Source organism: Mycteria americana, chromosome Z (assembly GCF_035582795.1).
Source record: "Mycteria americana isolate JAX WOST 10 ecotype Jacksonville Zoo and Gardens chromosome Z, USCA_MyAme_1.0, whole genome shotgun sequence".
In the NCBI taxonomy this organism is placed as follows: Eukaryota; Metazoa; Chordata; class Aves; order Ciconiiformes; family Ciconiidae; genus Mycteria; species Mycteria americana.
In genome coordinates this window covers 59,743,661-59,758,049 of record NC_134396.1, presented here as the reverse complement: position 1 = coordinate 59,758,049, position 14,389 = coordinate 59,743,661, and the positions used below count along the sequence as shown (strand labels likewise).

At 38.0% G+C, this 14,389-nt stretch overlaps 1 protein-coding gene across 1 annotated transcript in view; it reads left to right on the top strand.

Annotated features, from left to right (window-relative positions):
- SNX2 (sorting nexin 2) overlaps positions 1 to 14,389 on the top strand; it is a 34,440-nt gene that overhangs the window by 2,337 nt on the left and 17,714 nt on the right. Inside the window, exon 2 of the mRNA XM_075526316.1 lies at positions 5,921 to 6,038. Within this exon, the coding sequence (XP_075382431.1) occupies positions 5,921 to 6,038 (118 nt within the window). The remainder of the gene's footprint in view (positions 1 to 5,920; positions 6,039 to 14,389) is intronic.

Below are 14,389 nucleotides of genomic sequence, written 5' to 3'. Positions count from 1 at the left end.
TTTCATTCTCTTTGCAGCTCACAAAAGGCATGCCGTTCCTTTCTTACCTATGATTTGGTTGTGCAGTGGAGAAGCTGTAAGATTTCTAGTAGATCTTCCAAATAGCTTCCATGTTAACAAAGTCTCCATTTAGAAAACACATGCTAACTTGTCTAAGTTTCTTCTGACAAAATATAAATTTATGTTATGAACAACAAATATGAAATATTTAAGTACAGGAAGGCTTACTGACTTCAGTGGCTTGTCTGTGTAATCAAATGGAGAATATTGTTTATTTCAAGTTGAATTCTCTGATGTGGAGAAAAAGAAGCTGGAGCTTTAACTTTATTTCGGCACATGCTAAAAGTTAATGTCTTGAATTAAATCCTCTTAATTCTAGAATATAAAATGGTAAAAGATCACGCTGAGCTGTAACACCTGTCATTTCTGGGGTGCAGTGAGAACACGTTCTGGGACTTGAAAACTTGCTGGGTGGCAGAGTATGAGAACGCTTCCCTTTCTGTGAACATAGGGCACCTATGAACTCCTGGCAGCAGGCTGAGCAGTAGCTTGTCTGAGCTGGTGGGGTGCTTGTTTCCTTGTCAGATGTCCACAGTGCCAAAGAGCAGTGGAATGATTGTTTGGTTTTCATTATGCCAGCCATATTGTAATGTCTTGAGGACTGCCTCCATTAAATTCATGGTCGCTGAGTGATCTCTATCTGCCAGAGTTGCTTTCATCAATGAGAACAGCCATACTGAATCAGACAAATGGTCTAAGCCAAAATCGCGTTTATGATACTCAGTCGTGGATGCCGTGTGAAGAATATTGCTGATGATTATATGTATGTGCTGGTAATCACCTGCAGTGCTCTCCCAGCTACTAGGTTTTTGTAGCTCAAGGACTTCCTGAGCCCTAGGTAGCATTACAATATTAATAATTTTCCATGGACTTATCTACTTGCTAAATTTTCAAGTGCATGGTTTTTTGTTTTGTTTTTAAAAAAAAGGTGTCCATGATATGCACAACAAGAAGTTCTGGAAGTTAACTATGCATTATGAGAAAAATCATCCTGTTATGAGTTTGTAATCAACAAATTGCTAATTTGCTGTCTGTGTCCTCTGCCACTATTAGGCGAGACTGCAAACAACTGTATGAAAGTCACTTTTGACAATATATATGAAAAAAGCATATGTTAGATTTTCTGAAAAATTGTATGTTTAGTGTTAATCTCATTTCATCGTTTCCTCCTCCTTCCTCCTTGTCTTAGTCTGTTTCTCTGCCACCTTCTTTGTTTATCTGTTGTGCCACTTCTTACTTCATTTTCCCTAAACTTCTCACTCATTTCTGTATTGCCTGTCTTTGTCTTTTGTAAAGCAGGTGCCATGTGAACATGTACCTAAGCTGCCACCTACTTATTTCAACAGGTATTTATATTGCTGGGGGTTTTTTTGCAATGGAAGAATACACGGAGGCACTTGAAAACAATGAGTAAGCACTAGATGTGGTAATCTATCAAGGACTGTCATATAGGGCACGGTGTGTATATAATCTCATTGCCAGTTTATCAGTTTATGTCAAAGATCTGCAATATGCATTTGTTTTTTGCACAGAAAGCAAAACATTAGATAGGCATAGTAATCCAGATGTCTTTAATGATATCCATTGAATTTAACAGTGATGATTATAGAGGAAGCAGTAAAGACCTCATTGGAATCTCTGAGAGGAAAATATTCAAGTCCTTCAACTCTGTACTATACCTTTGCAGAAAACTAAGTCTGTGTCAAGATTAATTGATGTAATTCTACTGGAAATCTGTGTCTTATTCCTTTGTGTTAAATCCAGGCTGTAATGGAAGCATGTAGGTGTTCATTCTAGTGTGACTGCTTGTGTCCTCCTACTTTCTGCTCAAAATGTTACAGTCCTACTGTTGAATCTATTCTCTCTGCCCATGCTGTGATTTGTGAGCTTCCGTAACCCTGTTTCAGACAATGAACATCTAGAATAGTATGATGGTCAGCTTTTGTCAGCCTACTCTGTTCTGACTGAAGGAGGCTAGGAGGGGTTCAGACAAGTAGTTGAACTGGTTTGGGGGGGGACCCTACTATTAAGAGAAGGGAGGATGTCCAAACATCTAGGACTGTAATTTCAGCCGATAGCAAATGTGAGAACTTGTTCTTGTTTCTTCATAAGTCAAAGCTATAAAATACTTAGTTATTACCACTGCATGTAATGCTCAATAAAAGAGGGAAAAATTGAGCTTGTTATTGACATTGCAAATTGGAATGGGCCCATAGGCCTCTCACCAGAAACTTTTTTTCTAGAAAACAAGTAAAGCCAGGATCCTGACTGTCCTGCGTACCTGAACGCCCTGGCCATTGGGTATCTTGGTTGTTGGATGCTTTGCCTTTCTTTCTGTAAGCTCAGGAGTCACTCAGAAATGTCACAGGCATGAACCTTTCAGGAAATGGACATGTTTGACATTTTGTGAATCATTGGCATCAAGTAAGTTTAAAATTTCTGAACAGCCAAGCCGTCCATGTGTGTGTGAGCCATGAGGTTTTTTGTTAGTCTCATTTTCCATTTCTTGTCTGATACTCAGATTTTCACTGCATTAACTCCTCTGACAGCCATCTTAATCGCCATTTTAGCTGTACCTCATAGAGAGAAAAGAGCAAAGTTGGGGGTTTAGCTTGCACCTGTAGTAGGGTGTAACTGGAATAGTTTCATATGTTAATAGTTGTTTGAGTGCGTGGGTGCTATTTTTGAGAGGCTGAATAGCACTCTGACTCACTGACTGTGTCAAATAATCAGATTATTAGGAATTACTGAGTGCAGTTTCTGATACATTCAGGATAGTGGCTTTCTGGGTTTTCATAGTTCCCTGAGAACTATGTCTGTTTTGAAGATAACTTTTGAAGATAGCAAACTACACTTTGTTACAAAACTCTTAAAAGCAAGCTGATGCTGTGTCCAAAGTTACAGTAAGTGTTCAGACCATGAATCATTTTTAAGAAGTTTCTACACACTGTCTTCTTCATATAAAATCTCAACTGTTTGTGAATATATTTAACCCTATCCTTAATTTATCTTGTCTGAGAATGACAGCTGTTTAAAAATACCAAAGAGACACTAAAATATTAATAGGCCAGGAAATACCTTATTCAGCTGTGAGCTTGTTGCAGTTTAACATCAGCCAGCAGCTGGGCCCCGCACAGCCGCTCACTCACTCCCCCCAGCAGGATGGGGGAGAAAATTAGAAGGGTAAAAGTGAGAACTTGTCGTTCAAGATAAAGACAATTCAATAAGTAAAGCAAACGCTGTGCACGCAAGCAAAGCAAAACAAGGAATTCATTCACTCCTTCCCATCGACAGGCAGGTGTTTAGCCATCTCCAGGAAAGCAGGGCCCATGATGTGTAATGTTACTTGGGAAGACTAACACCATCACTCCAAACATCCTCCCCATCCTCCTTCTTCCCTCCAGTTTTTATTGCTGATGGTGTTACCTGGTATGGGGTATCCCTTTGGTCAGTTGGAGTCAGCTGTCCTGGCTGTGTTCCCTCCCAGCTTCTTGTGCACCCCCAGCCTACTCACTGGCAGAGCAGTGAGAAACAGAGAAGGCCTTCACGCTGTGTAAGCACTGTTCAGCAATAATTAAGCATCCCTATGTGATCGACATTGTTTTGGTCACAAATCCAAGCCACGGGACTATACAAGCTATTATGAATGAAACTAACTCTTTCCCAGCCAAAACCAGGACTTAGCTGAAAGGGTGTTTTAAAGGAAAGACATTTTACCTGTAAATCATCCACAAAACTGAACTCCAATATCTACTATTATTAAAAACAGAACTTGATACTTATAACAAATATAAATTTATTATATATTTATAAAATAAATAACACATAGGCAGAACTTCTGTTTCACTGGAAATCTTCCTGTAAGAGTCACTTCTAGACTTTGTGTCTTGCATACAAATTATACCAGCTGCTTGAAAAAGCTTTGCTTCTTGAGCTTTCTGAGGTTCCCTTATGGTCTGTCTGAGTCCTTTCCTTTTGTGAGTATTCTCCAGTTGCAGTTCATGGAAACCGAGGTACGTGAAATTTGGAGAAAGCCCGCTCTAACTGATATGCTAACTGTGGTATCTAGAATGCAGAATTCTTGGCTTTCTTGAATAGTGCCAAAGGTAGGACCTTTCCCAGCTCACTAACAGAACAAGATCCATAATACTACCTACCAGGTTATAAACTCTACTACCTACATACAGTTCCCGCGTGTTTCTGCTTTGACTTCCTTTGCAGGCTCTAGAGCAAAATCCAACAAGCAGTTTGAGAGGCTACTCCTTTTGGTGCTCATCACTTTGGTTTGTTTATTGGTTTCCCCACATTATATGTGGGCTTTCCAGAGAGTGGCAGCCTTTGGCAGAAGGAAGAGGATATAACCTCTTCTGTCATTTGAATGGAGCAGTTTCTTGTTGCAACCATAATCTGGTTTAGAGGAATATAAATTTTCTGGTATTCTTGTATTTGCTTCTGTCTTCAGCAGGGAAAACCTTGGGCTAACACCTTTCCAGGTTGAGAGAGTCTTGATTTCATATGTCCTCTGAAAAACTATTTTGTACTGTGCCTGAATTTGTCTGGCAGGATTTTTACTGTTTCTTGCTTACTTCCTCTGTAACAGAAATTCAGGTGACTGAGGTCTAAACAGATGTGGGGGCCAGGATCTTGCTCTATGCTGCTTGAAGTAAAGCAGCAGTGCCATACTCCATGTCAGGACGTACACTGTTCTTGGAGAGCCAGCTATAAGGAAGGTCTCTCCTTTAGAACTGTTGCCCGTGCTGCATTTATGAATCTGAAAATACAACCTGGACAGATTTTTTTTTCAGTGGCTTTTCAGTATTTTTCAGGTTTTTTTTAATCTTTTGTAGCCTGTGGCATTTGTTGAAGTGTAGCCTGAAACGTTTACTATCTGTTTTGAATTGTGGTTCTGAACTTAAATTATGCAAAACTCTATGCAAAAACTCGGAAGCCAGTAGTGACACAATTTTCAGATGCTTGTTTTAAAGTGCATGCATTCATGAGTAAATATGCTCTTGTTGAAAACTCCGTAGCTAGGTATCTTGGATGAAATTGTGAGCAGTGAGCCTTGCAAATCTTCTAGAACTATTGAAATAATCATAGTTGATACTTATTCAACAAGGATTTTCTAACTGAAGCACTGATCTTCAGTTAGGTGTTTGTCTATTTTGTGAGTGAGCTATACATTTGGTAGCCCATTTTCAGTATTGCTTTAGTTTTCCTGAGTGTCTTCAAGTATTTCTCTTTTTCACAGGGCAAGTTCTGGTCTTCAGTGAATTAAAAGAATTGTATCTATGGCAAGTGCCTAGCTTCCATGTCAGCACAGTGTAACCCTCTGTGGCAATAATCCCCCAATTCAACCTGTTGCAAAGATACCAAAATTTTTTATGGCTGCAAGCAGCCTTGAATTGTTTGAATGGCATTAACACACTGTTTTAGTCTCTGAAAAACTGGTATAGAGCCCTTGGAGATTTCTTTATTAATTTTTTTCTATGTACAAATCCAAATCTAGATACAAGCCTTTCCAAAAGGAACTTAAAAATCAAATTACTTTCAGCAATGCTAATAAACTTATTCTAGATATTTCTGTAGCAGCTTTTGTTTCATGTTAATTAAACTTGAGGAAACGGGTGACTTTTTTTTTCTCTGCAACAAAGAAATGAAAAGAGCTGTTGACTAGCTCATATCCCTTATTCATTGTTATCATGCTAGGAGTAGGAAATGGAAATAGCTGACAGGGTTTCCTTTCTGTACATCTTGCCTTGTTTCTTTGCAATGAAAGAATGTTTGTTGCAATAATTCTTATATACTTATACATGACAACCGGTTCTCTGCTAATTATTTCACTCTTTTTTTTAAACAGTCAAGTCCTTCATCTCCAGAGCCAGCAAGTCTTCCTGCAGAAGACCTCAGCACAAACTCCAATGGTCCAAAGCCAGCAGAAATCATGCTAGATGATGACAGAGAAGACCTCTTTGCTGGTAATTGCTCTTTTCTTCTAATGTATCTGCGTAAACTCTTTCGCTCTTGGACTGAAAGGAATGTGCTTTTCTGGGAAGGAGGGTTAAAAGCTTTTTATGGTGTAAAAGGTCATTTGCTGGGCTGTAAGGAAATATGAAGCAGTAATGCAGCAATGGAAACCTCAATTTTAATTTTACGCAATTTAGTATTGTAGCAAATCTGAACTGTTACTTAACTTGTTGAAGTTATGCTTCCTGGAAGATTCATTAAGTAATGAATTAGTGCCTCTAGCCATCATCAGTCATTCTTTCCTGAGTTCAACAGTCATGTATTTAATTGAAGTCCTGTGATCTTCTGCAGTATCGTGTCAGGTTTATGCACTTGCAGGAGAAGTAACACACTAAAAAGGAAAAATAGCAGAGATTCTTCCTTGCCCAAAGTTGTTTGTTTTACTATTGTTAACACATTTTGCTATTGATTGTATATTGTTGTAAAACTGTTTTGGAGTGTAGCCTTTCATTTCAAACTCAAAGTAGAAAAAACTTAATCTTGCTTAGTAGTGAAAACAAAGTGATATGTGACTTCTTTTCAGGATTAGAAGGTTTTGTAAAGTTTTATTGGTAAATTAAAATTGGGAATATTTTTTCACCAGATTTGCATGTGTTGTCTCAGGTATAAACACTTCTGTTACACTCTTGATGTTATATGTTTTTGTAGTGTAACTATTAATTGAGCTCTCATTGAATTAGTGGGACTTTGAGAATCTTATTTAATAGAAAAGTTTAAATTTCTTAAGTAGTTTAACTGATGTATGGATTTTTTCATGTGGGACTGTAACATTACTGAAGTTTGTTTACTAAATACAGGTTTCTCAGTGGTGTGTACTGTCAATGCATAGTGTGGCAGTGTTAGCTGGTTAATAATATGTTCTGCTGACAGTGATAACATATCATTATGTAATTAACAATATTCAAATCTGTGTGTAAAAACATGACTTAAGTTACATCCTAGTTTTCTACTTACTAACCATACATAAGCTGTCCCAGTCTTTTTTCCAATTACAAAGAAATATAATTCAGAACATGTTGCAAGCTGGAGGGTATTTCCTTTTTCACAAGACTCTTTTGTTATTACAAAAAGGTAACAAACTTGCATATGGGACCAGTCCTATCATTTCACTAGTGCATGATTCTGTCTCTATTACTTGACAGTACTGCATGTTCTGGAGAAAGATGCGTGAAAGTTTTGATAAATAATCAGTCAATAGACAACACATTTCTAATGCTTCATTAATCAGTCACTACTTTTGTGTTGGTTTTTGACTATTCTAATGTGGGTTATGGTTGCTGTCAGTTACAGGTGTAGGAACATTAACTATTCAAGAAAGGAGTTGTAATATTTGGAGTATCTTATGTACATCAAAAGGTGGTTCTGAATGCTGCTTCTCAATACTAACTTTTCCTATTAATATGTATGGAGTGAGTCACTTGGCAGTCTGCTTTGAATGTAGTCCTCATCTCATCTTCGTTGATTCCCTGATGTAATAATTTGAAAACAAACTTCATAGCCTTTAGTTTTGGGATATTTTGTATAGATAGGTGTATACACATGCCCTTTGCTTTTGTTCTGAACTTACTAAATTTATATTTGCATATATTTGAACTTACATTTGCTCATGACACTGTTGGAACATATTGACTAGTTTACTAACTCTCTGAAAGTGCTTCAACAGAGAGAATAAAGAATAGAGGGTAATCCTTCTTGTTTTGTATTTATATTACCTGACCTTATGACTTATAAAGACCAGCAGTGCTTTAGCAATGAAGCTTTCTAGTACTAGTAATTTGGTTATTTAGCTTCAGTATATAAAGCTGGCTTTTTATAACCATGGAGCCATCTGGCATGGATATTTTAGGAAAGCCAATTCTCTTTTGGATAATATTAAGAAAAAAGGTGGCTGGAGTAAATATTGAGGGGAACCAGACAGAAGGAACAAATGTTAGCAGCCAGATTGTTTCAGCTGAAATGAATGCTGTGAGGAAAACACACAGAACTGATTTAATGAGTTTGAGTTTTGCTATGGAAGACATTCTGTTAAATGCATGCAGCGCTGAACTGCAAGCATCTAATGTAGTGCATGTTTACACAACCAAGACTGGTCTTTAAAAGGTCAATTTATATACAGACTGAGGCTAGTACAAACTCTCAAACTGGGAAAAAACAAGAGTGATTTATGGAGTCTAAGGCAGAATATGATATCTTTCACAGTATCCTGTTCTAAGCAGGAAGTTTGCATAATACAGTTGTACCCTAGTGATGAATTTCTGTCTTTTTATTGCTGTCAGCAACATTCTCAAAAACGATGTCTAACTTGTGTTCCAGTGCTGTGCACTCAGGACTGTTTTTTCTGGTAAGACTGTTTTGCTAGATAATAATGTTAATCCATCTGATTGACTTTCTGATACTGATTTGCAATGAATAGAAGCAATGTGAGAAGGCAACATGAGATGTCTATTTTCTTGCTTCCAGCATGATTGCATAAGCCTGGCTTTCTGTGAAAGCAGGACTTAATTTACAAGTAAGTGTGACTGGGGTTTTTTTCTTCAACATGTTGAAATTCCAAAGAAACTATCTTTGTACAGCTTACAGGAATGCTTAACTGGAGAGGAAGAGAATAAGGTTCCACAGCTTTCTATCTTATGTTGTTCCTTCATATTGAATTATTAGACACTATAAAATCCAGGTCAAGGAAATCCTATGGATGGCTCCTGAAAGTAGAGACTCTGGCTCTTTGAGGGCATAAACAATTCTAGTTTTGCAGACTTATTTGTAAAAAATGTGATGGTATGCCTCTTCAGCTATTGTAGGCTTGATAAATCTTTTTCGTTATTCCGTCTAATAATGCTACCTAATAGAAAAAGAGGTGAGGGAGAACAAATTGCATGATTTCCCGTACTGTTTTAATGCAGTTCAGAATCTGGGGGGCTTTTTAGGCTTTTTTGACTATACTTAAAACCTTTTTGCTATTGTGTTTCTGCGGCAGCTACAGATAGTATATGCAATAAAATGTTTTATATATTCATTACCTTGTCTCTGGTGACTCATAAGTGCTTTGGCTGAACTATTAAAACTGGGTTTCAAAGGTGGAAGAAAATGAGTTTTCCATCTGTCATTGGAGACCAGTAAATTTTGCTGCTGCTGCTGCATTCATTAGCATTGTGGTTCTTGGTTCTGTAAAAAAACAAACTGTCTTGATAAACCCACTTAAGCACTTTCACCCTTAGAATAAAAGTCAGTGTGTTGATTACGTGGCCAAGAAAGAATTACTTTATCTTACCTTGTAGAGCTCTTACATGTGGAGACCATAGAATCATGGAATGGTTTGGGTTGGAAGGGACCTTAAAGATCATCTAGTTCCAACCCCCCTGCCATGGGCAGGGACACCTTCCACTAGACCAGGTTGCTCAAAGCTCTGTCCAGCCTGGCCTTGAACACTTCCAGGAATGGGGCACCCACAACTTCTCTGGGCAACCTGTTCCAGTGCCTCACCTCATAGTGAACAATTTCTTCCTTATATCTAATCTAAATCTACCCTCTTTCAGTTTAAAGCCATTACCCCTTGTGCTATCACTGCATGCCCTTGTAAAAAGTCCCTCTCCAGCTTTCTTGTAGGCCCCCTTCAGGTACTGGAAGGTTGCCATAATAGTGCTCAAAATTGGGTAGTATTAGGAATATCTTGAAGGGCTTTGGGTTGTGTCTTAAAACCTGGCTGTCCATAAGCTTCTACTGTAGAGTGAAGAACTAGATACTGAATTAGTCTTCCAAAATGTCAGCCTAAAGTTCTGTATATAGCTGCAGAAACATGCCATGGACTGCCTGTCCAGGACATAGCTGTCTGTGCTTCTGCCTCTAGTGCTCATAGATGATGAGCTAGCCTGTGAAGTTACATCAGTGCTCTGTTGCCATTTTCGGAAAAATGGAAAATTACAATTTTTCCTCTCCCCTATTCTGGTAAAAGATTACTTTTTATGTTCTTTTGTTTATTCAGCTCTGAGTATCTAGCTATTGTGTCCTGGGGGCAAGTCAATGCATTGGGGAGGTGATGTTTGGTTTGGTTGGGCTTTTGTTTTGTTTTTCTTCGGGTCGTGATAGATTTGTCTTAGGCTTTTTTCCTGGGAGTTGATACAGAAAAGGAGATGCTAATTCTGTGGACCAGATAAGACATCTACTTTAAGCCCAGCTGAACAGCAGAAGTTTCTAGCTGATGGTGTCTGTCAGTCTGTTGTCATGTGGTGTGTCTGATCAGAAGAGTTCAGTGCAGATGCCTTGGTGCTTTTTCGAAGCTGGTTGTTCAGTTCTAGGTCTCTTCTGCGAGGTAAAAAAGCATGAGAACCTACAGTTTTGAAGTCATAAGAAGGCCTTATTAGTGGCTGACTGTTCTGTTAAAACTCTTTCTGTTGTCATTAAGATTATTCTTAGTGCTCTTGATATAACAGTAAGGGTCATGGGCTATGACTTAGGTGTAGTAGTTCTCACAGTCAGTTCTGTTAGGATATCTGTCTCTGAAATACTGCTACACCTGGAGAACCCTTGTTTTAATAACTAGTCTTCTGTTCTGGACAACAGTTTCTACTTCAGTTTACTTCCATGTTTATGTGATCACGTGAGTAAACTTTCAAAGATAAGAAGCCAATTTAAACACTTGAGCCATGTCAGAATTTTAGAGGTCTGACATTTAGAAATGTGACCAGTAAAAATAACTTACTCAGCTGAAGTGAGCTGCTAGTGAGGAATTGCAAACTTGCACTTTTTAAGATGATGTTTGACAAATACTGGTGGTGAAAAGTAAAGAAACAAGAGCTGTCTAATGCTGAGAGTGAGCCCCATGCTTGAGTGCTGATAGAAACTTGGTGTAGTTGGCTGTAGAATGTTAATTAAGCATAAATAGTTGTTGCAGCAGGATGAGATGTTTTCATGCTCTTTTAGAGCTAAGCATCTTGACAGTGATCTATAACAAAGACTGTTCTTGGATGGTAAAGTAGGTATTTATGTATAGAAGTCTTACAGCATTAGATTGGTGGGAGTACTTAATATGTGCTGGTAACTGCCATAGCTGATGTGAGTGTTGGATCTCAATGTTTTCCTCCTAAAAGTTGGCCAGAGCAGTTGCATCTCTTTATGCAAGAAGATCTTGTGCTTCTGAGAACTTCCCAGGAAAGCAAGACATCTAGGTTTTATTTTTCATGCAAATACTAATACAAAATATTCAAAAACAAAACAAAAACCCCACAAAACCACAACCTAATACCTAAGTTTTCAGGGAAAATCTCAGATGAATAAATCAAGCAAATGTTTCTGAAAGTGCCATGGTTTCTACTCTGAGACCTACCAAATTCATCTTTCCATGGAAAAAAAAAAAAACACAAAACAAACAGAAGAATTGTCAATGAAACTTTTAAATCTAGACCATGTCATCTGATTTCTTGAAGTGAAAGAATGTATATAAGAAGCATAAATGACAGAGTTCATCAGAACAAATCTATTTATTGGGAAATAGATCTTCAGCTTATGTACTACTCAAAGACTGCTTTTATGATGGGAAAAAATAGCTGGAAAGTGTAAAAGCCTGCCGTTGTTATATACTTCTAATACTAATACTATATACTAATACTTCTTTTTCCCTTCAGAATCTTTTAATACTTGTGTTGTAAACAAAAAGTACAATGTCCTTGTCTCTGTCCTGCTCTGTCCCCTCACCCCCTTCCACTACCTTTTCCACTTCACTCTTCTAGATTTATGTAATGTCTGGGATGCATGCAAACTTGGGGGTGAGAGGTAAGAGGAGGGAGGGTGGCATAAATTCCCATTTCTTCCTAAAAGAACTGACCTGCTGCTATCAAACAAACAGATACTATTTTCTCTGGGTAAGTTCCTCCAGGAAAATAGAAAAGGAAGGCTAGTAGGCAGCACCTTTAAAAATTTGCTCATGCCCAACCAACCTGGGGCTGCACAGCTTTAGAAATATTGGTGTGGATGAAGTCTAATGTTGCTGGTCTTGCTGAAAGGAAACCTTGCCTTTCCAACTGCTTGTTCCTGCCGCTTTCTCTTTCACAGAAGTAATGCACCATCTTAGCGGTATCTTTAGCTATCTGTGGAACAGTAGCAGGGGGCTAATCCTGGTTGGAGTTCATGTGATACACAACCTAGATCAGTTCATGATACTAATGGGTCTGTGGATACAAGTCAAAAAGAAGAGTGCTGGGAAGGAGCATGCTTCTGTCTCATCTGATAGCAGTGCTGCTTTGTTACATTGAATTCACACTTTTTTTAAAAAGTCATACTTTTACAATAACAGGAATGTTTTCTTAGCTGATGGAAGTGAGAAATCTGTGTGCTTTGAATTTGTTCATGACTTGTTTTATAAGCCTGTATAAAATTGGAAGGCACAGAGAAGTATTTAGTGGTGATTAATGGTTTGTTTCCCAAATACACGTTCTGGAGTATAGCTGGTGGTATATTCCTATAGGAATATTTCCTATAGGTATATTTCCTATAAGAAAAGGAAGAATTAAAGTGGAACGGCTTTATTTTATAAGTTTTTAGTATTTTATATTATATCATATTATATATATATAATATGTTACATATGTATATATACATTTTTCAGAAAAAAATTATCTGTGAAACAGTCATTTGTATAACGTATAACCTATATGTTGAATGCTGTTAGCCGCCAAAGGAGAGAACTACCTCTTTTCCATGTTTAAATGTTGTTCTTCCACCAATCTAAAAGTTTTTTTCTTTTTGCAACTGCCTCAGTTGCAAAAGAATGACTTCCCACCCAATCTGAGGTTTTTAATTCAAGTTTGTTATTGGTTTAAGATGCAGTATCCTTCCTGTGGCATTTGAGGGCAGGAAGCATCAGCAGGATTCTTCAGAAAGATTTAGCAGTAGGAATAAAGCAATGGTAGGAAAACTAAATCTTTTCAAACAAAGCTTTTAGCTAATCTTTGTTCATATTAAAAATGGAGAATATAAAAAGGTGGTTGCATTTAAGTTGTTTGAAAATACTATGGAAATCTCTAATTTGAAATTAGGAAGAGCATTGCCAGCAAGTTGAAGGAGGTAATAATTCCCCTCTACTCAGCCCGGGTGAGGCCAAACCTGGAGTGCTGAGTCCAGGTCTGAGGTACCCAATACAAGAGAGACACGGACAGTCTGGAGTGAGTCCAGTGCAGGGCTGTGAAGATGATTAAGGGCATGAAGTGTATGACATATGGGTAAAGACTGAGAGAGCTGGGGCTGTTCAGACTGGAGAAGAACAGGCTTGGGGGGAATCTTAACGATGCATGTAAATACCTAATGGGATGGAATGGAGCAGAGGCAGCCAGACGTTTCAGTAGTGCCCACTGACAGGACAAGAGGCAATGGGCACAAATTGAAATACAGGTAATGCATAAGAAAAAAAGGTGTTGGTTTCGGTTTGGTGGTTTGTTTTGGGGGTGTGGTTGTTTTTTTTAAATAGTGAGGGTGGTCAAGCACTGGCAGAGTGTGTCCAAGGAGGAGGTGGATTCTCCATCCTTGGAGATGCTCAAAATCCATCTAGATGTGGTCCAGAGCAGCCTGCTCTAGCTGACCCTGCTTGAGTAGAGGGGTTAGACTAGGTGATCTGCAGAGATCCTTTCCAAGCTCAGCAATTCTGTGATGCACTCCACAACAAAGTGATGACAGCAAGCTTTGTCAGCCTCAAGCCAGACTGAGCATCCGCTTCAAACCAGGTTAAGTCGTAGTGACCTTGAAGTTTGTTTTTTCAATTTATTTTGAGCTTCGGTATCAAATAAAATTTAGGCACACAGTCATTTTCATCCCTGAAACAGAGAAGTGTGGGTTTTTTCATTTATGAAAAACATGAAGGATTGGCAAAAAAAGTGTTACAGAAGAATGGGAAGCAGAATTGACTAACAGAATATCTCTAAGTGGCAGCTTATGAAAAATCATAATATTACTTTTTGCAGTAATAAATGAGATGGTTCATTGGATGCTATTTCCAGTTCTATTTTTACATTGTTAATAGATTACAGGTGGTTCTAGAGAAGCAAACAATCCTACACGGGACAAAAATGAGACTTTTTTTACACACAATATAACTATTTCACAAATTATAAAGTAGATCTGATCTTTAAAACTCTTTTCTTAACCATTGAGTAAGGACTAGTGATATTCATTATATGCACCAGGCTTTAAAAAGTTTGGAAGAAAGATGGCTTATTTTCTTCTGAAAATTGAGTGTTTCATATAGCAGAAGTTGCAAGCGCAGCTTTTTTCCAAATTGCATAGTAAACCTTTTGGTAACTTTGTATAACTTGGAGTG